Source organism: Kwoniella dendrophila, chromosome 10, assembly GCF_036810415.1.
Source record: "Kwoniella dendrophila CBS 6074 chromosome 10, complete sequence".
Lineage (NCBI taxonomy): Eukaryota > Fungi > Basidiomycota > Tremellomycetes > Tremellales > Cryptococcaceae > Kwoniella > Kwoniella dendrophila.
In genome coordinates this window covers 1,517,910-1,537,245 of record NC_089485.1, presented here as the reverse complement: position 1 = coordinate 1,537,245, position 19,336 = coordinate 1,517,910, and the positions used below count along the sequence as shown (strand labels likewise).

Genomic DNA, 19,336 nt, shown 5'->3' with positions numbered 1-19,336 from the left:
AAAGACAACGTTTGTGATCTTGGGAAGGTAGTAGTGACAGCGGACAGGAGGAATGTATATCCTTCTATGACTTTGTCTTGGGTCATCTTAATGTCAATAGATGTATAAGGAGGTATTATTTGACGGGAAAGTAGTACTATAATCTCATTCATCCATCAAAATGTCAACTTTACCAGTACTTCGGTCAACTTTCGCTTCGAGTTCAAGAAGCACCTTGATTCGCTCATTGCCTCGAATTGTTTCACCTTATGCAGCAAAAGCCACTTCATTTGCTCGACCTTTAAGTTCACAATCTGCCTTATCATCTCTGAGGGTATCAAGAAGAAATCCTATATCATTTCAACAATTCTCGACCACTCCTATAAAACGTAATGTTCAATCGACTTCATCCACTTCTCAATCAAAATCATCTTCAACAACGAGTACAAATGCAAATACAAATAAAGAAGGAGAAGGTCAAGAAGAAGAAGACGGAATACCTAAAGGTGGTTCAGTTACAGCAAGATTAAAGATTTTATTCAAAAAATATGGATGGTATGCTTTAGGTATATATACAATATTATCAACAATAGATTGTTCTTTAACTTTTTTAGCTGTACATACTTTAGGTGCAGATAAAATTGAACCTATATTTGATGGTTTAATACAATATTATAGAAAATTAAGATTTGGTCAAGATCAAGCTTTAATTTTAAAAAAGGAAGATGAAGAAAAACGATTAAAAGAAGAAATTGAAACTCAGTTAAATAAATTGGAAAATTCAAATAAAAATAAAAATGGTGAATGGTTTGGAAAGACATTTTGGGCAGAATTAGCTTTAGCTTATGCTATACATAAAACTTTACTTTTACCTGTAAGAGCAGGTTTAACTGTTGCTTGGACTCCTAAAATAGTTAATTGGTTAGCTAGTAGAGGTTGGGTAGGAAAGGTGAGTATATCCTCCTTGTTGTCGTCTGTAGAGATGTTGTGGTCTTGAAGCGGAGATCTATAGGTCAGAAGGAAATGAATTATCAGGAGACAAGGGAATGTAACCACAAGGAGGGAGGAGGGAGTTCAGGTGTAGCATAGGGTCAGGGGTTAGGGGAAGAGCAGAATTCTATTGTTACTTTCCGTCTCTACCTACTATTTACACATCGAATATACGTATATTGGCTGACTTACATATATTTTCTTTCTGAATAGGGTGGTCTTACTCGTGCAGCCAATCATGCTCAAGGAAAGGTGAAAGATGCGTCTGAAAGGGTAAAAGATAGAGTGAAACGACAATAATGCGAATAGTAATATAGACGCCAAAAATTTGTTCAAAACGGGATTTCAAATCGCAAATTTACATTTAGAGTAAATGGAATCGATGATGTAACCTTCATGCAAGCTGACGAAACACCCACGAATTATTCTACATTGATTACAGAATCTCCTTCCTCGATTTCGTATCGACCTATCATTTATCTTTACACCTAAACCAGTTTTGAACTAACCCATTATAGTTTTTTTTTTCTTTATGGGAATTACCTAATAACCCAAAGCAGCATTTTATCCAGCTCTAAACTGTTTAAAGAGATTTATTTACTACATATAAACCAATTGCCCAAAACCAAAAGTAAACTAAATAACCTAAACCGTCCCCAAATCCTTGTAAATCACCCATAGTCGATCTTGTTCTTAAAACATGAGATCGAAGACCGGATGGTGTAGATTCATCACTATTACAACCAGCAGTATTTAACCCAACTAAATTATAATTCCCTCTTAAATAATTGACAGAAGTTTCATTACCTTTATCATTTTTTGGTAATGCACAGAAATAAGTTGGATATTGAGTCAAATTCGCCACTGTTGAGTTTAATTGAACGTATCCACCACCATTAGTGCAATATTGTATTGTACTAAAGTTACCTTCAATCAAACATCCTAATTGATGTTTATAAGCTATCCATAAATGGTATGATTCATCAGGAGTTATATGTACTGCCATTGTATTGAACTGAATGCGAGAGAGCTTTTGAGTTATTATCTATATATATATGGACGATGCCAAACAAATCGTAATCTACTCACATTAGAAATTTGAAATGTTGCAATTTCCACTTATTTCCTATAAATATCCCGTTTTTTCACCTTCAACGATCCCAACTTGGTAAATGAGTCTGTAGCGAATTCGATGGATGTCAGGACTGTCGAAGGTTAATGTAAGAAAGTTACAGTATAGTAGATGATAAATGCCAATTTTGTAAAGAATAGTTTAACATGAGGGAAGTATCTATATATAGATGTTCTCAGCAGTTCAGAATGGCTTCAAAATGAAGGCACTTATGGGTCGACCTCATGAATTGCTTATGACCTCCCAGACTCGTGCGATTTGAGTTTGAATAGATTGTGTGAAGTGTGCCTTTTTTAGTCAGATATCTATTCAATAGAAAAAACAAAGCTTATATATGATTTGAAGACTTTGATTATTTTAGTTACATCATGTGATTGAGCATACTGCACAAGGTGTTCGTAAATATAAGTATTCAAGAAGATTCGTCACAATCTCACCAGCTATATACACAGGATAAGATGAAAGTGTTTCATAAATCGACGTCACATACAGTTTATCCATTTTAACGAGAATAGATAAACCGTTCGTAGCGGGAAATCATCCTGATGCAGAATTGATGGAGGCCTATCTCGTGCAAATATGAATGAAGGGCATTTACAGATAGTATAAAGACCACATCACTCTACTTCAAGCACCCAAACCCTAATTACAATATCACGCACTGCTTCTTCTTCTTCTTACTCGCACCTGGATTTGCTCTTTCAACAGACGGTTGCAATACTGCTCTTATAGCTTCATCAAATACGTTTTTCAAACCTTTTTGACTATCCAAAGTTAAAATTGGATTTTCATTTCAAAAATCATCAGTAAATTTATGTAAAGAGATATATCGTGAAATCATGAAAATCATGAAAATGACCTGTTGGTCGCATGAACAACACTCACGTTTTACTACTGGCTTCTAGATATTTTACAGCACCAATATCTCTTGCACATTGAGCACCCATTTGATAAGTTATAGGTTGAAATCTTCTTTCTTTTAATCTTTGTAAAGTTACTGGATCTTCACGTAAATCTAATTTAGTTCCAACTAATATTATAGGTACTCCAGGTGCATGATGATTTATTTCTGGAACCCACTATTAAAAGTATAAGAGTTGAATTAGCTTAAATGACTTTCACGTAAAATATGTTATATTGACCGTTCAAAGTGGGAAACACGCTCAAAATGAAATACTTACTTTCTATTTGAAGTATGATAATATGAAAAAGAGAAATGTAATATCTACCGTCAGCTTCATGGCAGATAAGTGATACCTTGTTTTGTTAATCGAACTTACCGTTCGGATATTTTCAAAAGATGGAGGTGATACAACCGAGAAACAGACTAAGAACACATCTGTTTGTGGATATGATAACGGACGTAAACGGCTAATCAAGAAATAATATTTATAAATAAATCAGTCATCGTAACTCCTTGATATGTAACGCTGAAATTTCCAATCTTGTATTATAAGAGTCGATAACATAGATCCTTGCTTACTCACTCATAATCTTCTTGTCCCGCTGTATCCCATAAACCCAAAGAAACCGGTCGACCATCCACTAAGACCGATGCTGAATAGTTGTCAAATACCGTTGGTACGTATCTGAAAGATTGAAAGAAATCAGTTAGCTACTAATTTATCCTACAACTCTCGCACAACAGTGCATGTCTGAAGCGAGAAGGAGATAATGACTACTTACTCTCCAGGGAAAGCATTCGTCGTATACGATATTAATAAACATGTCTATTTGATTTATTGTCGATAAGACTTCTCTCGTCAGCCTCTGATATTTCACGTTATCGACTCTATTGTCTTTCTTCGACGAATACATATATATATGTGTTGATATGTAACACTGACCTTTCCAACAGCACCATCTCCTACAACCACACCTATCAAGCAGAATTAGCCATGTTATTGAAATGTACATGAGAGTTATCGACCCCTTTATGATGACTTCCGAATAGGACATACATTTGATACTTTGCATATTCATCCCGATCTATTAGAATCACTCTCTTTCTCTTCAATTCTGTGGTTGAAAATATTTTCAGCAATAAATCCGTTCGTCTTGGCGAGGTTCGGGGTAGTCACGTAAATCGAAAAGACTTCGTATATCGTTTGCTTTTATCCTTTTCACTAAATCCAGTAGAGGTGTCTTTTTTTTCGATAATTGAAAGGAAAAAAAAAAAAAACTAAATTGCTGCAGCTGATGATGATTGTTGATTAGGTTGTCTTTTCAGTGGGAAACTTATAGTAACGTATCTAGATACTCAAAACGATACTGGTAATTGTCAAGAATCAACTATCAACAAAACAATGATTTCAGAAGGCAGGACGCGTCTTTTTGCGATATTACTTTCATGGACATATTACGACAAAATGGGTACTTACTCCCTCCTTTAAATCGCCGAGGCACCAAAAATGTATCCATAAACTGGAATCGATAATATCTCGATTAATTCAGCATTGTCAAGTATGCTCTTAAGCTGTTAGTTGTGAGAAAAACAGGTGAAATCGAAGATATGCATCCTATATTGTACTCATACCTCATGCATGCTCTGTAATCTTATGATTCAAGTTATGGCGGTATTCCAAAGATATCACTTAAGCTCCGTTGTGTCACCATACACATAAACATAAACGCACAGACTATCCCTTCTATCATTCCCTGCACAGACGTTAAGGCATGGTATATGAGCGGAATCAAATTACGCCACATTAGGATAAAACCGTTTAACCCCGTCGGTGTAAGGCTGTCTTGCAGGCTCGAGCTCTGTATATAGTGGACCTATCAATGAATGCTCAATACATCATTACAAGGGATACATGATACATTGAGGTTTGATATCGATACTGTTGACGATTACATATTGAGAGTTATATATAGCAACATAGACAATACCCATTTGAATAGACTTGAATATACACAAATTACACTCTCAACATGTCAGTCAGATCAACAATGCTCAAACCAACTTCATCAATACTTCGACAACAAATGATGATTAGGGGTATATCAACTTCACAACCTAAAAGAGCAAGTCACGATGATTCACATCATCAACATGGAGAAGGATCAGATGATGCTTATACAACAGAGTGTGAGTATTTGGTGTGATATGACATGTTGGTATGATGCAAGAAGACAAGGTGCGAATTTAGGATATATATCAATCATGGAAAAGGTAGTTTGATAAAGCGTGGTGTAAAGAATAGAATATATCGTCAAAAGAAATTGATTAAAAGAATATATCGTCAAAAGAAATTGATTCCAGATTTAAGAGGACATAACAAAGAATATGAAAAGAGATGGAAAATCTTGATATATGACGTGTCCAGATATTCCCAAATTCCCATATAAGAAAAGAGTCTCGGTTGGTTTCAAAAAAGCTAATAAATTCATTTACATTTACAATACAACGTAATAATGTAGCATTCTTTACACCATTTTGGAGAAACACAATAATTTTAACTGCAGTTACAGTATTAGTTTATCCATATTTACCTTCAACATCAAATTTAAATCAAATTACAACATCACCTTCATTAAATCCTGATTTTTTTCAAAAATCTACAACAAATAAAGAATTACCTTATATTACAAGATTATTAACTAAAATTACACCAGAATCAAAAATTTGGACAGAAAGAAATGATAAACATTTACAATTATCAAAAGATGCTGCTGAAACTAAATTGTTATTTCAAGAAGCTGAAAGACCAAAAGTTTTAAGAATGAGATATCCAAGGTGAGTTAAATAAATTTATATTTTTTTTAATATCGAGTGATGTCCCGTGCATGCGTGCGTTATGTTAGGTTCTGGTATATTATGCTGTGTATGAACAACGTGGTAGATTTAAAAAGATGAATTAAATATGATGATAATGTGTGATATTTGAAATAAAGTATCGCTAGAGATGGAGGAGAAACAACAAGACGGAAAAGAAGAGTTGAATAGAGGGCATAAGCTCTTTCAATCGATTACGAGAGGAGTATGATTATGTTTAAACAAATTATCGTTTGAGAAAGTGAATATGACGATGATACGGATGTAGAGTTTCTCTGAAATAAGGAAACGGAGTTTATCATTATATTTGGAAATTTTATTGATATTATTATTGAAATTGAAGAAGCTAACGAATCATAAAACTTGTTGTTTCTCTCACAATAGTTCTTTCGAACAAGCTTCACCACATAACATTGCAGTTGGTTCACAAACAGATTTGAAAGATCTCAAAGTACAACTTTAATATCCTTCTAAAACCCACTTCGACGATCTCATCGTTAGTAAAAATGAATATATCAGAATGGATGTAGAAATAGATGTGACGACAATATTTCATCAGTCACCAGTATAAGAAGGAAGGGAAGGGAGGTCAAATTTCCGTTTTTAGACAAATCATTCTATCTTATTGCATAGACCCTAAGTAATAGTATTATAGAATACACTGTCATGCACAAAATATTTCGAACACACAAGACATTCAGTGCATGATGCTATCTTAATGCTAGATGGACAGGTACGGTACATTAGATACCGCACGGCAAGAAACGGTATCATAATGTCTGCTTTCATATTTATTTTCGCCTCGCATTTGAAATAAATGAAATACAGCTTTAGATACGTTGACATAGCACTACAGACCAATCTAATAACTGAATCCTCACTTTCCCCCTCCCTCTCCAGTGATTCTTTCGCTCCTTGGATTTGAATAACCCGATGAACAATAAACTCACTTCGTACTTAAATGGTTAACAAGTTATGCATGATTTGTTCGAGATACTAATTTATATACAAAAATGATTAGTCAATCCCATGAAACTCCATATATATATATCACCTTTATTATCTATATACAAATACCTCATATCGAGCGAAACAGGAACTCATCCCCATGATTTTAGTTATCCTTCCCAAAACAATTCTTTGTCGTGTTATGCAAGTTGTTCCAGTTTCATGCAATGCCAATAACGGTTGGTGAATAAGCCGCAGCCGCATGATTTTCGAAGCCATTTAATGTACGATATCATCTATTGTTTCGCGATTGATCAGTTCATTTCTTTCCTCTTTGAGGCACAAACATGATGATGAGTCTTTATGTGATAGTAATTGGAAGATCATCCTTACCCCAATCTCTCCCTTTTGTAGCTTTGACCAATTCTTCTGTCATTTCCTTCTTTGAGAAGTAACCTGATTGACTCTTACACACTTGTATTGTTTGTACGTATGATCGCGAGTAACGGCGAGATTAGATAAGGTACACGCGACTCATATTGTTCAGGCACTCATATTCAAACCCGAATAACTAACTCATTTACCGAAAAGAGTCCTTTCGATCTTTATTATTTTCATAGCTTCTTTGATCTTGTTAGAATCTATTTCATCAAAATTCCTGTTATATCATCGTACGAAGACAATGATCTAATAGCATCCTTTCGCTTGAATAAAATCGAAAAAAAGAAGAATATTCAGACAATCCCACGGTGTGTCGAAACTTCTGACAATATAATGTGGTTTAGAACGTCCCCAAAAACACATTCAACTTTTCCGCCCTCTCGTTATCTTTTTTTTTTTCTTCTTCTTGTATATCCTATAATCCTTATTTATCACTTATTTTCAATAAAGAATATCATACTTTCTCTGTTCTAGGTAAAATCACATCAACATGTCAAGAGAAGGAGGTGGTACACTCCGTCAAAGTACCAAAAAGTTAACTGCAGCTGAATTACGGGCTTCCAGAAATGTCACATCAGCTACTACTGGTGAGACCGCTCGAACAGCCAGAAAATTAAAGAAGCTACTCAGACCAAGTACTTTGGCTCATTATCAACGCGAAATGAATCAGTTTCGTCAACACTTGGCTGAAACTTATTTTGATGCGCAACACCCGGAAAATATGCCAACTTTTGAATATTGGGCTGATGGTAAAACTGTTGACGAGGTATTAGGTGATGGTAAGTACTACTCAGATGAATATTTCATATTACGTAGATTAATCACTGATGAACAACGCTCAATAGGTGGTCCGCCTCTCACTGTCCAGATTCTTCACGCTTATATGCGTTGGAGGGTTGGAGGTATGTCAGGTAAAATAGGAGATTACAAAGTACCTAGTTTGGCATCTTGCCATATTAATTTGGTAACTTTCTGGTGAGTTAGCTCACCTGTCTGTCCTTAGAAGTGTAATCACTAAGATCCGTGATAGGAATGCGTACGAGTATTTCACAGATACATATACTCCTAATTCAGTCCTGGTGTCCGCGGATACCTATATTAACAGTAAGTTGTTGATAAATCGTCTCTTCTCATTCACAATAGACTGCTGACTTAAGCTGTGTAGCTACGTTGAAGGATGAATTTGGTCTGCATGATGAAACTCGAGCTCGAAGAACTCCCGATGGTGCTGTCTTAAAAGGTGAGATACTCATTTGACATTGCCAAGTCATCGGTACAGCAGTCCGATCTCCGCTAAATGTATACATACTTACAGATGTTATCATAAACACTTGGTCTCCCGATTTAACCCACACGAATACTCTGTCACGTGTTTATCAATTGGCCACTTTAGCTTTTCAAGGTTGTTCAGCATCACGAATTGGAGCTATCCTACGTTCAACTACTTCGGGCTATCAAACTTCTGAATTTGATGCTCGAGCTTTATGCTATAAAGACATTACTGTTCATTTGACACCTAGTGATGAACCGGATGACTATAATATCGCTACAGTCGATTTTAGATTAAGGTTCACTAAGACTAAAGAGATGAGTGTAGGTTATTTTGATGCTATTGTGCATTCTGCCGCAGCTAATAGAATGCACATATTACAGAACCGTCCACATCACTTGTATGAAACAGCTATACCTGGACTCAATGGTCCCTTGTTCTTACTTATAATCGCTATTGCGGATGGAGCCATTGAAGATGATCCATCACTCGAATGGATTTTTGATCCAAAATGCTTAGAGGGCTTAGACACCAAACAAATCAAGTGGAAAAAGGAGTGGTAACTTGAGAGACATACAATAAACACAAAGTCTTTGGCTAACTCAAGCACTCTTGGTACAGGTTGGAAAGACCGATATTCAGACGCCAACTCTACGAATCACCTGACAATATGCCCTCAAACGATAATTCTTCCATTGGAGAGCTTACCCATACAAATAAAGCATATTCAGCAGATTCGTACAATGCACTTCTCAAAAAGGCTTGTACTGTGGCTGGTTATCCTGTAGCATTTGCATCTCATGATTTACGTACCGCTGCCATACAAGCCATGATGGCTCTAGATAGTAAGTTCGAGCGCCATTGGCACCCTCAAAAATGAAATTGTCTAACCTATGAATACTGTACCATAGCAACTCGACTTGAAGTGCTCAAACTGGCTATAGGTCACAAACTCAGTCAAGATACCTGGGCCTTATATATGCAAGGTAAAAATTTGTTAAATTTCACAGATGCTATATTTGGTAGTGGTTCTACTGCGTAAGTTTCTGCTGCCACATTTATGAAAATGACAGCTAATACTTTGCCCAATTTTGGAATGCAGCGACAAATTAAGTAAACTAAATCAAATGTCTATGGAGAAAGACCCGAACATGCCGCTGTGGCTCAGTAAGGATCGACTTGAACAACTGCTGGATGAAGAAGACTTATACAACATTCGAGAAGAGCAGAGAAGAATCCGTTCGCGAAATCTCGCTAGATATGGTTCGATTGACTTGGCTCCTGAAAATATCAAACACCAACTGAAAAAGCTTACAATGGAATATAAGAACGCTTATGAAGTACTTTATAGACGGGTAAGTGGCTCAATTCAACAGCCACGCAAATCATAGCAGAAAGACTGACACTTCTCATAGTATCTGACTGCTGAAATTCAAGCTTACCGTGAAAAACGACTTCGTATACCTACGGATCCTTCCAAGTTAGCCAACGAGATCGCGACCGAAGTTCAAGCTATAGATATAGCCTCTCAAGCAGATGCATTCCCATCAGCAGATTTAGTTGGAGATTGTATTGATGCTGGTACATCGGTTCTAATGGCTTTAGATTTTTCAAAAGCGAATCAAATTGTTGAACTTCTCAAGGCTGATGGAACTGAAGAAGATGCCTTAGAGCAATTATGTAAAGATCACGATCCTAAACGCCAAAATCAAGATGAAACCTCCACTGTTACCAGTAGTAGATCAGTAGCTCAAGAAGTACAATCTCAACAAGCTGGTGAATCTTCAACTACACAAACCCAATCTCAAGCCGAAGTCAGAGCTACGACTTCCGATCATCCACCACCTTCAAGCTTTTCCCAAACAGCTACACAACCTGAACGAATAGCTGAATTACAATCAAAACAATCTTCCGTGTCAGTAGAAAATTTTTCTCAACCACAATCTTCTTCAAGTATACCAAATGTGCCACAAGAGACCTCTAAACAATCAGCGGTGGTATCCAGCCTGATGGAGCCTGAAGAAACGCCATCACCAGAAGATGCTAGTATTGAAGGTACATGTTACGCATTAGAAGCTATAATGTTAATGTTGATGGATCCCTCCACCGATAAAGTTAAATTAGGTCGTATGATCTTAGATTTACCTACAAAAACAATTGGTGTTCAAGGATGGTACCCCGGGATGATGGTGAAGAAAATTAACGGTGTTGATACTTGTCCTTCATGCGAAAAACCTATTAAAGATTGTGTCTCATCACCAAAATCAAAAAAGACCGATCGTGGCACACTGATGAACAAGATTAAAACACATATCTTCATCGAAACGCGTGATAAGGCTAAAGAAGAAGCTTTGCCAGATATGATCTCTTCATACAATCAAATACAAGCCTGTCCTGCCTGCCTCGGTATCAAGGTTCAAGAATTAGAATATCCAACTGATCAAGAAGTAGATGCTATCAAATCATATCTTGTAAAAGAAGCTGAATCGAAATGGGTTTTAGGCTGGTCAAACCACTTTAAGTACAATCATGGAGCTGGTGAAATATGCTCTTGCGGTTATGTCAATACGGAATCAAGAGAACAACAGTTCATGCACTTAATCGTTCGACACAAGCTTATGGTTTGTAGTCTAGGTGCCCGTATCGACAATGCGCTTCGTCAACAATCCAAACCAACACCACTTGGTCCTCATCATTTTCCTGATCCTAAATACTCCTTACTCGATTGTGCATTCCACCCTGATCCAGCAGAATGGGAACAATATTGTGAATATGAATTTAACCAAACAATCAAATTAGAAGGTCATCATACATGGGCAGCAAGAGATGATATGGTGTTACTGAAAGCTGAAAGAGATTTACGAGCAACCTTACTTGAAGATCTACAAAATCTATTACCAATTGAGATAGATGCCACTGAACAAGATACAAGAGCGCAAGCTGTCATCATTCACGCCAATTCATTCGTTTGTTCACACTTTGGTAGATGTTTCATTTGTCTATATGATGAGACTAAGACTTGGACAGATAGAATGGTATACTATCACGATAGAAAAGATCAAAGAGCACATATTTTATTACACTTTATTCAGATGTTCAGTGATAATCATCCACATTTAAAGAAGATACCTGCAAATGCTTCAAAAAAAACTAAATCTGAAGTTAGAAAGAAATTGAAAAAACCTTTAAAGTGGAATTGTCCAGATGAAACATGTAATTATCATTCAATTGAGATGTTAGATTGGCAATTATTCAATCACTTATTTCAACATCATCGCTTATTTGAAGCAAATACCACAATCTTGTCTACCTACATCAGAAGAAGAATGGTATGACAGTTTAAGAGAATTTTCAAATACGATGAGATTACCTCAAGCTGTATCTGCTGGTTTAGTTAAAGAACTTAGAAAGAAAAGAAAAGCTAAATCAACTCCTAAAAAAAGTAAATCTAAAAAGAAGAAAACCAAGAAAAGCGAAACTGAAAGTGAAGAAACAGAAGAAAGTCTTTCTGAATCTGGAGAATCAGATCCATTCGCTCATATACCATCACTCCCATCAACTCCTCGAAAACGTAAGACCTCTTATAAAGGTACATGAACCATAGATACAATTGAGACTTAGAATACGAATAAATATCACATTCACGCGTTTGAAAAAATATACAATCAACATGCTATACAAGGCAAAATTTGGTTTTTCAGTTTGACAGAATAAAAAAACGAAGTACAATGTAAATAGGATTCAGTAGAATTTAGAGAATAAAAGAGGAATTAAAACTGAAGTTACACCATGAAAGGGAGTATTTTTCAGATAATTGGTGCTTTATTATCCAAACTAGTGATTTTTATGGAAACTGATTGATATAAAACAAATATGCATACATAAACATGTGACAATTGATGATTCGGATTTAGTGACTTTCTCTGAAATCTGATAAACAGATCTGAGGATATATAGTAATCTCATTTGAGTACTCCATCTAATGAACTTATCTAGAGATTCTCTCGAGTTTAATGAACGATATCATCTATAATCTATCAGCAATCGAACAGTCATAAGTTTGACTTACCCCAATCTCTTCCTTTTGTAGCTTTAACCAATTCATCTGTCATTTCTTTCTTTGAGAAATAACCAGATTGAATCTATACAATATTGAATAAATAAGCGGCTCAAAATCTTTGTCAATATTATACTACAACTCACCTTAGCATCGATTTCAACCCTAGAATCCGCAGGAATCAATTCTTCAGGTATCTCGTATCTATTGATGACCTCTATACCACTTCCTACAATGGCATCATACTTCATATTACTCATTGAGATGAGATTATCGATCCTTTTGATACCCAGGAAATGAAGTACATCTGGCATAAGAACTTGATGTCTTGCATCTTTAACACCAGCCACTTTCTCAGTATTGTTAAAGTATTCAGCAGCAGTATCACCACCTCTTTTTCTTCTATTATAAACCATATATTTAATAACTTCACCTAAACTTCGTCCCTCACGTTGAAGATAGGCAATCACCCCCACCCCACCCCTCTGAGCACATTTAACAGCTTCTGAAATTCCAAATATCAAATAAGGTCGACATGTACAGATATCTGAACCAAAAACATCTGAACCAGAACAAGAATCATGAGGTCGACATGTAACTTCTGTGTTTGGATCTTGAAGTTTGGCCGGATCACCAATGATATACAAGGTTATTCCTCCAATAGGTGGCAAAAAGATTTTTATGTCGGGTCGGGTGAGTAATTCCGGGTACATACCACCTGTGTCCTCGAAAAGAGCTCTTCGAAGACTCGATTCTTCAATACCAAGTCGAGCAGCAACTCCAGGTAAATACTAAATCGGATATAGTCCAGTATAGGTTAGCTGAAGTGAGCATAAACAAGCGTTCGCCAGGTTCATATGCGCGCGTTCGCCAGCGAGTTCTGTGAATTACCAAGCGACATTTTATGTCCTTGCGCTATTGGGCACGGACTATTGAGTATCAAAGGGAGATAGAAAACTCACCCAAACAGGATCGATGGCAGCTTTATAAGTATTGATTTCTATACCTTGATCAACACCAGGGAATGCTGCCAATTCAGGTGATTTGATAACAATCTCTCCATCAATCGGAAATTCGCCCTTACGGAATAAAACATCCAACTCTTCAATCTTGATGTGTGCTTTGGTTTGTGAAATGGTTGGACGAACATCAAGACCTTCGGCATATTCCTACCAATGGAGGCGACATATATCAGGAACCAGGTTGCAAACTACTTGACTAAGTTCGGATCAGTCTACTCACTTTCGCCCAAATTTCTTGTGACATCGCTCCCCAAGGATCGAATGATACGATCTTATCGCCAAACCATCCATCTGTTGGAGGAAGTACGAAAGGTGGCTGATGAGAGAGATAAAGCAAGTCAGCATTTGTCCATCATGCTGTTTCATGCCACAATGATAGGTAACATTTTGCTGTATGTATCTTTCATCTGATACCGCACTTCTACATCTATAGTGTGCCGAGACTGATAAGCCAGGGGGTGTGATCACGACAGGCGATCTAGGAGAAGTAGAACTACGGCATTTTCAAGTAAATTGATGGCCGGGAAAGATAGTCATTTGGGAGAAGTTGTATTGCTTGCGAATCTGCGAAAACGGTGGGAGAGTAGGTAAGAAGGAGTAGCGGCTAAAAATGCAGCTAAAAGAGTTGTTCCCATTTCTCTTTCTTTCGTCTCTGTTCCTTTTTTGACAATCTTAAATAATCCTGGGGGAATGCATGGACCACTATCTTGTCCGTTCTATTCGCAAAGCAGGTGGAACGTAAGAAAAGATATACAGAGAGTCACTCACATGAGTATTCGTCAAATCAGGTCTCCAATCCGTTCTTAACTGACCCATAGCAATTGATAAAGCTCTGTAAATACTATATGAACCTGCATGAGCACCGATTGAATTTCTTATTTGTAAATTTGATTTAATTCTTGAACAAACAACTGGACCTCTTTCACGGCCTGTGGCTAAATGATTTTTTCACATGTCGTAGTCCATCTTAGCTCAAAATAACAAGTAGTCTCAATTTTGAAAATGATGATATTGAGGATGGAAAAGACACTTACGACCCCCTCCCCATTTGAGAGGTATAGGATGGATACCGGCTTGAGACGGATAAGCTATAATAGAAAGTCAGGATGGAAGTCAGCCAAAAGAGCTCCTGACTTCTCCATATAACCAAGCTAGATTGAGGGTTACCTACTTGTCAAGACAACTCTACTAGGATACCCAGATTTCTTCTTATCCTTATTCCCTTCTTTATCTTTACTTTCAGGTGGTGATAAAGCACCAGGAGCACCTGAACCATGAGTTGCAGCTTCCAAACTTAAGTTACCATATGGTGTTGATGTTCCGTTAGAAGCGGGAGGTGAAGTACCAAAAACAGAAGGTAAAAATCCTGTTGAAGTGTTTGATTGTGATTGAGAGAATGATCCTCTAGATAATCTTAATTGTTCTACACCACCTGAATTTGATCTACCATTACCACCTGAAGGAATAGGTGAATTTGGTAATGATCCACCATGTAAAGAAATGGTATCTAAGCCTGGAACGATCGTAAGATTTGGATTTGGTGTTGAGGGTGATGAAGGTGATGAATTTGATTGATGGTTTGTAGGAGAGTGAGAATGTGTGTGATTACATTGACATGATGTAGATGATAATTTCAAAGCTTCAACCTGGGCATAGGTGTAATGATCAGCTTGGAATACACCTGATACATCGTAATGAATATAGAATAAGGACAAGGAGTGAAAATGGAATAGTTCCGGTGAAATAGATTGAAAACTCACTTGAGCAGCTAATTCCTCTTGTCTATTATCCAATTTCTTCAATAATTCTAAAACTTGCTGTAATTCCGACATGCTCGATCAAGGTATTAATGTTGAACCCGGTGTGGTTAAATCTGGTAAAGTTGCCAATGAAATAAAAAATCCCTCCTAAGGTATTCGAGTTGATGTACGAGTGGGAAAACGTGTAAGAGTGGGCAATGAACTGAGTCCGACGGTAGAATAATGACAGGATATATTGATAGTGTGGATGAAGATTCAGATCTATATATATATATGTGTATAGCTATCTATCTTGATCACTCAATCGTCTCAGTGTGACCTGTGAGCTCGTCCAGGATGATCGGATATGATCGAAGAACACCTCAAGGCGAATGGACGAAGGCGATGAGTTTCCTCTTGAGATACAAAGGATTGTTTGTTTGAAGATGTTGCTGTCTAACGAATCGAGGCTGAACCGACCATGTAATACGATAAAAGTTCCCGGTGTAGTAGGGTGATCAAGATGAACGGGTGGAAAAGTCGAACCGTGTGACGATGATAGGAGGTGAGAAGAGGTGATTGCTGAGCAGTAAAGTATGGAATAGAATGGGTTAAGATATTCACACACGTAGGATGAGTTGTTATTGAAATGTTATCGATGGGGGGAATATGTCGACCATGCTGTCATTCATGTCGTTACAGTATAATGTATACTGTAGATTGCTTATCTATACTCAGGTGACTCTGTTCAGCTTTGATAGATAACATGTATATGTAAACACGCACATGTCCGATTTAACTACTTACAGTGGCCACTCCGGTTATATCGCATCCGACGATCTCAACAAGCACGTAGCTTATCGGGTTATTCCGATTATGTACCACTACTAGGCTGCTTCTAAAGAAATAATAGATGACTTATTATACATGGCATGAATTGTTGTTGTTTTATGCATGATATGTCAAAGGATCGTATACAGTGTACGTATGTAATGTTATTTATTTATTATGGATTCAAGTCCTATAGTACAGTAATTCGATCAAATCTCATCTAAATTCCAAATGCCCAGTTTGTTATTCGGCCCCAAAACGTATGCACTTGATCATTTTTCTAATCTAGCTACTCTAAGACATCTCATCCATTCTTTAGCAGCACCACTGTGATTATTCATACCACCAAAGAAAGCTCTAGTAGCATCTTTAAGCATGATTTGTTCATTATTTAGTTCTAATCTTTTAGTAATATCATCATCGATATCAACTGGTGAGATCATGTCAGGTAATTTCATTGATGGTTTAGATGGTGGCGAAGCGTGTTCTGATGATGCGTAACCTGAATCGATATCGGGTGTCGAGTCTTCGTCATCGGAAGGAAGGGGAAATACGCAATGTGACATGAGGAGGTCAAGTCCTCCAGGCTTCAAGTTCAAGGATCAGCTCAACGTATCGCACACAATATACCTGAAATCTTACTCACATGATCATCTAGATATCCTCCAACATCCACGACACATCCTTCGAGTAAAACCAAAACTCTTCTTCTAACACCGTGCTCTTCCTTTACATATTCACCGTGTCTTTTCTGTACCTCTGCTCTTGACCATACTGGTAATTCTTCTTTGGGTTTTACCATTTCGTGAGGTGGTACAGCATCTGTGAGACGTGTAGCTTGAGCCATGTATACTCTTGCTCGGGCTTTTTTAACAGCACTTTCGGGTGTACGGGCGATAGAAGGAATGAGCGATGTATATTTGTGTAAAGTCCAGATGAACCATTTCGAAGGATCCCAATCACTAATAAACATGTCAGCTATTGACAAAAGATGCGCCTTTAATTTCTAGCTAACTCACGCTGGATGTGGTCCATTACGAAAATCTTTGCTATTTGTGAAAATAAAATTCAATATTTCTCCTTGTCCTTGCCCTTGTACGTGAATATCAACTTACGGGAAGGCATGATGGAAACTACAGGACTCGTCAGCTTGGCTCTACATCGATACAGTAGCAGCTGAACTCACTTGTGGTTTCCTTCTCCAGAAGTCAAAATTGCAAGTAACTACAATAGAAAAAAGTTGAATAAGCTGAATGTCCATTTTGTCTGACAGTCGCGAGAGCTTACATAGTTCCCTTTTGCGGTTACTTCTTCTGTATAAGGTTGCAACCCAGTCCAATGAGCTAGAGAATTGATGCAAAAGGTGGTATGCCTAGAGGCTTCTTAGCGAATATTCCCATAGCCATCCGCATGCAAAGGCTAACTCACCATATAAGTAATCTAGCAATAGCACCACCCCAGACTAAACCACCCATCCAATCATTCCATCCCCATCCAGCTATCATAGCAGGAAGTATCAATCCAGAAAACAAGGCGATAGGAACATAGTGTTTATGTTGAAAACGAACGACTGTGATATGGGTCCATATGTTAGCACCTCTACGGCATTGATTATATACCACTCACCTGGATCAGATTCGAGATCACCTCTTTCAATTAACTTCATTCTTGGATACGAGGGTTTTCGGAAAATCCAACCGCAATGGGAAAACCATAATCCTTTGGAAGCGGAATACGGATCATGTGCAGGTGAATCGGTAAATCTGAAACAATGAAATAGATAAGATAACGTCAGCTTGACTTGAAATGCATTTAGACTTTAGTAGCAATGTATATTATCTGTAAGTGGCGAGGTGAATTAGAACTTACCTGTGATGTAATCTATGTCTTAATACCCACCACTTGATACTCCCTTGAAAACCCATTGAACCCATCCATGCTAATACTACTCTTAATGGACCTGTAGCTGTGAATGCACGATGTGACCAAAGTCGATGATAACCTGTAAGAAAGTTAGAAAAGTGTAAATAAATTTAACTTAATCTGATCGAGTATTGGTCTGCAAAGCTCGGTTATGAGGGTTTATCTCTTGCTGGACTGGGAATTGGTTGATATTTTAGGGAAGAGTGAGTCAATTTACCTATTGTTATACTGACAAGGGGGAAATTCTCGTCAGCTTTATCGATCATTTACCGTAAATATCCACTTTGATGAACTTACCCAAATGAAGCTAATTGCCAAGAAATGAAACAGAGTATAGCTGTCTCCATGCTGATCTCAGTCAAAGGTGAGAGGTAAATGGCTCCAATTAAAGCAAATACATGGATTGCTATCAAATTAATAACATCAGCTCAGCCTTATATTCAAGAGGTAGCTGAACATACCGATAAAGAATATCCCATTTGCTATTTGCAAGTTCAGCTTCATTAGCTTCGCCATTATTACAAAGATTCCAAAGATTCGATGATATATGAGTCAAGTTCACTTACACCACCATATTTCACCTTTTTCACCTACTTCCTTCTTTCTTCTTGATGTATCTTTGGGAGGTGAGGATATCACCTCGGACATGATGTGTATGTTCTGTTTCCAACTACGATATTATGGTGTGATTATTTGAGATATGGTTGAAGTGAATCAATGGAAAATGAAGAACGTTTGATTACCTGAATTAATCGATAATTGGGATGAAAAAAAGAAAGAAGCACCCGGTTGAGATTTAACGAGGTTGATTGTATTTATTTGTTGAATACGATTTGATCCTGATGATGTCAAAAGGAAGAAAGATAAATAGATATTTTATGGGAATATACAAATGGATTGGTATAGGTGCAAAAAGGTATACAGGTATATGAGAAGGAAGAAGATCAATCAATCAATCAGTGAATCAATCAAACCAAAGGACCCGATTAAATCAAAGTACAGTATCTTAAGAATTATGAGAAAAAGTTATCAAATCACTTTCACAGTACAGAAAAGTAAAATGCGGTTATAATCTGAACCATCACCGAACCCGACTATCATCCATGGCACATATGGGACATTCCTATCTATATGACCTTACATATCGAATTCAATATCATAAAACCCATTCCGATGCCGTATGCCGTTATCTTAACATTCCCACTGGTCAATCTTTTTATTTTTAA

The 19,336-nt window shown here is 37.1% G+C and overlaps 7 protein-coding genes across 7 annotated transcripts; 3 read left to right on the top strand and 4 right to left on the bottom strand.

Moving 5' to 3' along the window:
• Window positions 1-160: 160 nt before the first annotated feature.
• L201_007517 (uncharacterized protein) lies at window positions 161-1,269 on the top strand (the record flags this gene model as incomplete). The annotated part of the gene is made up of 2 exons (XM_066223223.1): window positions 161-928; window positions 1,183-1,269. The coding sequence occupies 2 exons, from the start codon at window positions 161-163 to the stop codon at window positions 1,267-1,269; spliced, it is 855 nt and encodes a 284-aa protein (XP_066079320.1).
• Window positions 1,270-1,552: 283 nt separating this feature from the next.
• Window positions 1,553-1,975, bottom strand: L201_007516 (uncharacterized protein; the record flags this gene model as incomplete). Its single annotated transcript, XM_066223222.1, has 1 exon — window positions 1,553-1,975. The coding sequence occupies one exon, from the start codon at window positions 1,973-1,975 to the stop codon at window positions 1,553-1,555; it is 423 nt and encodes a 140-aa protein (XP_066079319.1).
• A 772-nt stretch (window positions 1,976-2,747) lies between these two features.
• Window positions 2,748-4,084, bottom strand: L201_007515 (uncharacterized protein; the record flags this gene model as incomplete). Its single annotated transcript, XM_066223221.1, has 7 exons — window positions 2,748-2,865; window positions 2,987-3,180; window positions 3,382-3,472; window positions 3,589-3,690; window positions 3,788-3,831; window positions 3,949-3,980; window positions 4,063-4,084. The coding sequence occupies 7 exons, from the start codon at window positions 4,082-4,084 to the stop codon at window positions 2,748-2,750; spliced, it is 603 nt and encodes a 200-aa protein (XP_066079318.1).
• A 951-nt stretch (window positions 4,085-5,035) lies between these two features.
• On the top strand, window positions 5,036-6,342 carry L201_007514 (uncharacterized protein; the record flags this gene model as incomplete). Its single annotated transcript, XM_066223220.1, has 3 exons — window positions 5,036-5,192; window positions 5,525-5,840; window positions 6,264-6,342. 3 exons carry the CDS (start codon window positions 5,036-5,038, stop codon window positions 6,340-6,342), a joined length of 552 nt encoding a protein of 183 aa, XP_066079317.1.
• Window positions 6,343-7,758: 1,416 nt separating this feature from the next.
• L201_007513 (uncharacterized protein) lies at window positions 7,759-12,135 on the top strand (the record flags this gene model as incomplete). The annotated part of the gene is made up of 10 exons (XM_066223219.1): window positions 7,759-8,047; window positions 8,114-8,243; window positions 8,299-8,372; window positions 8,434-8,508; window positions 8,584-9,097; window positions 9,160-9,383; window positions 9,450-9,576; window positions 9,641-9,893; window positions 9,954-11,699; window positions 11,779-12,135. 10 exons carry the CDS (start codon window positions 7,759-7,761, stop codon window positions 12,133-12,135), a joined length of 3,789 nt encoding a protein of 1,262 aa, XP_066079316.1.
• A 455-nt stretch (window positions 12,136-12,590) lies between these two features.
• Window positions 12,591-15,449, bottom strand: L201_007512 (uncharacterized protein; the record flags this gene model as incomplete). The annotated part of the gene is made up of 8 exons (XM_066223218.1): window positions 12,591-12,680; window positions 12,742-13,386; window positions 13,558-13,764; window positions 13,838-13,933; window positions 14,386-14,552; window positions 14,652-14,705; window positions 14,789-15,263; window positions 15,378-15,449. 8 exons carry the CDS (start codon window positions 15,447-15,449, stop codon window positions 12,591-12,593), a joined length of 1,806 nt encoding a protein of 601 aa, XP_066079315.1.
• A 1,010-nt stretch (window positions 15,450-16,459) lies between these two features.
• L201_007511 (uncharacterized protein) lies at window positions 16,460-18,758 on the bottom strand (the record flags this gene model as incomplete). Its single annotated transcript, XM_066223217.1, has 13 exons — window positions 16,460-16,774; window positions 16,834-17,149; window positions 17,207-17,236; window positions 17,303-17,320; window positions 17,374-17,411; window positions 17,475-17,559; window positions 17,616-17,757; window positions 17,814-17,950; window positions 18,057-18,189; window positions 18,286-18,338; window positions 18,408-18,516; window positions 18,572-18,592; window positions 18,677-18,758. The coding sequence occupies 13 exons, from the start codon at window positions 18,756-18,758 to the stop codon at window positions 16,460-16,462; spliced, it is 1,479 nt and encodes a 492-aa protein (XP_066079314.1).
• Between the last annotated feature and the right edge of the window lie 578 nt (window positions 18,759-19,336).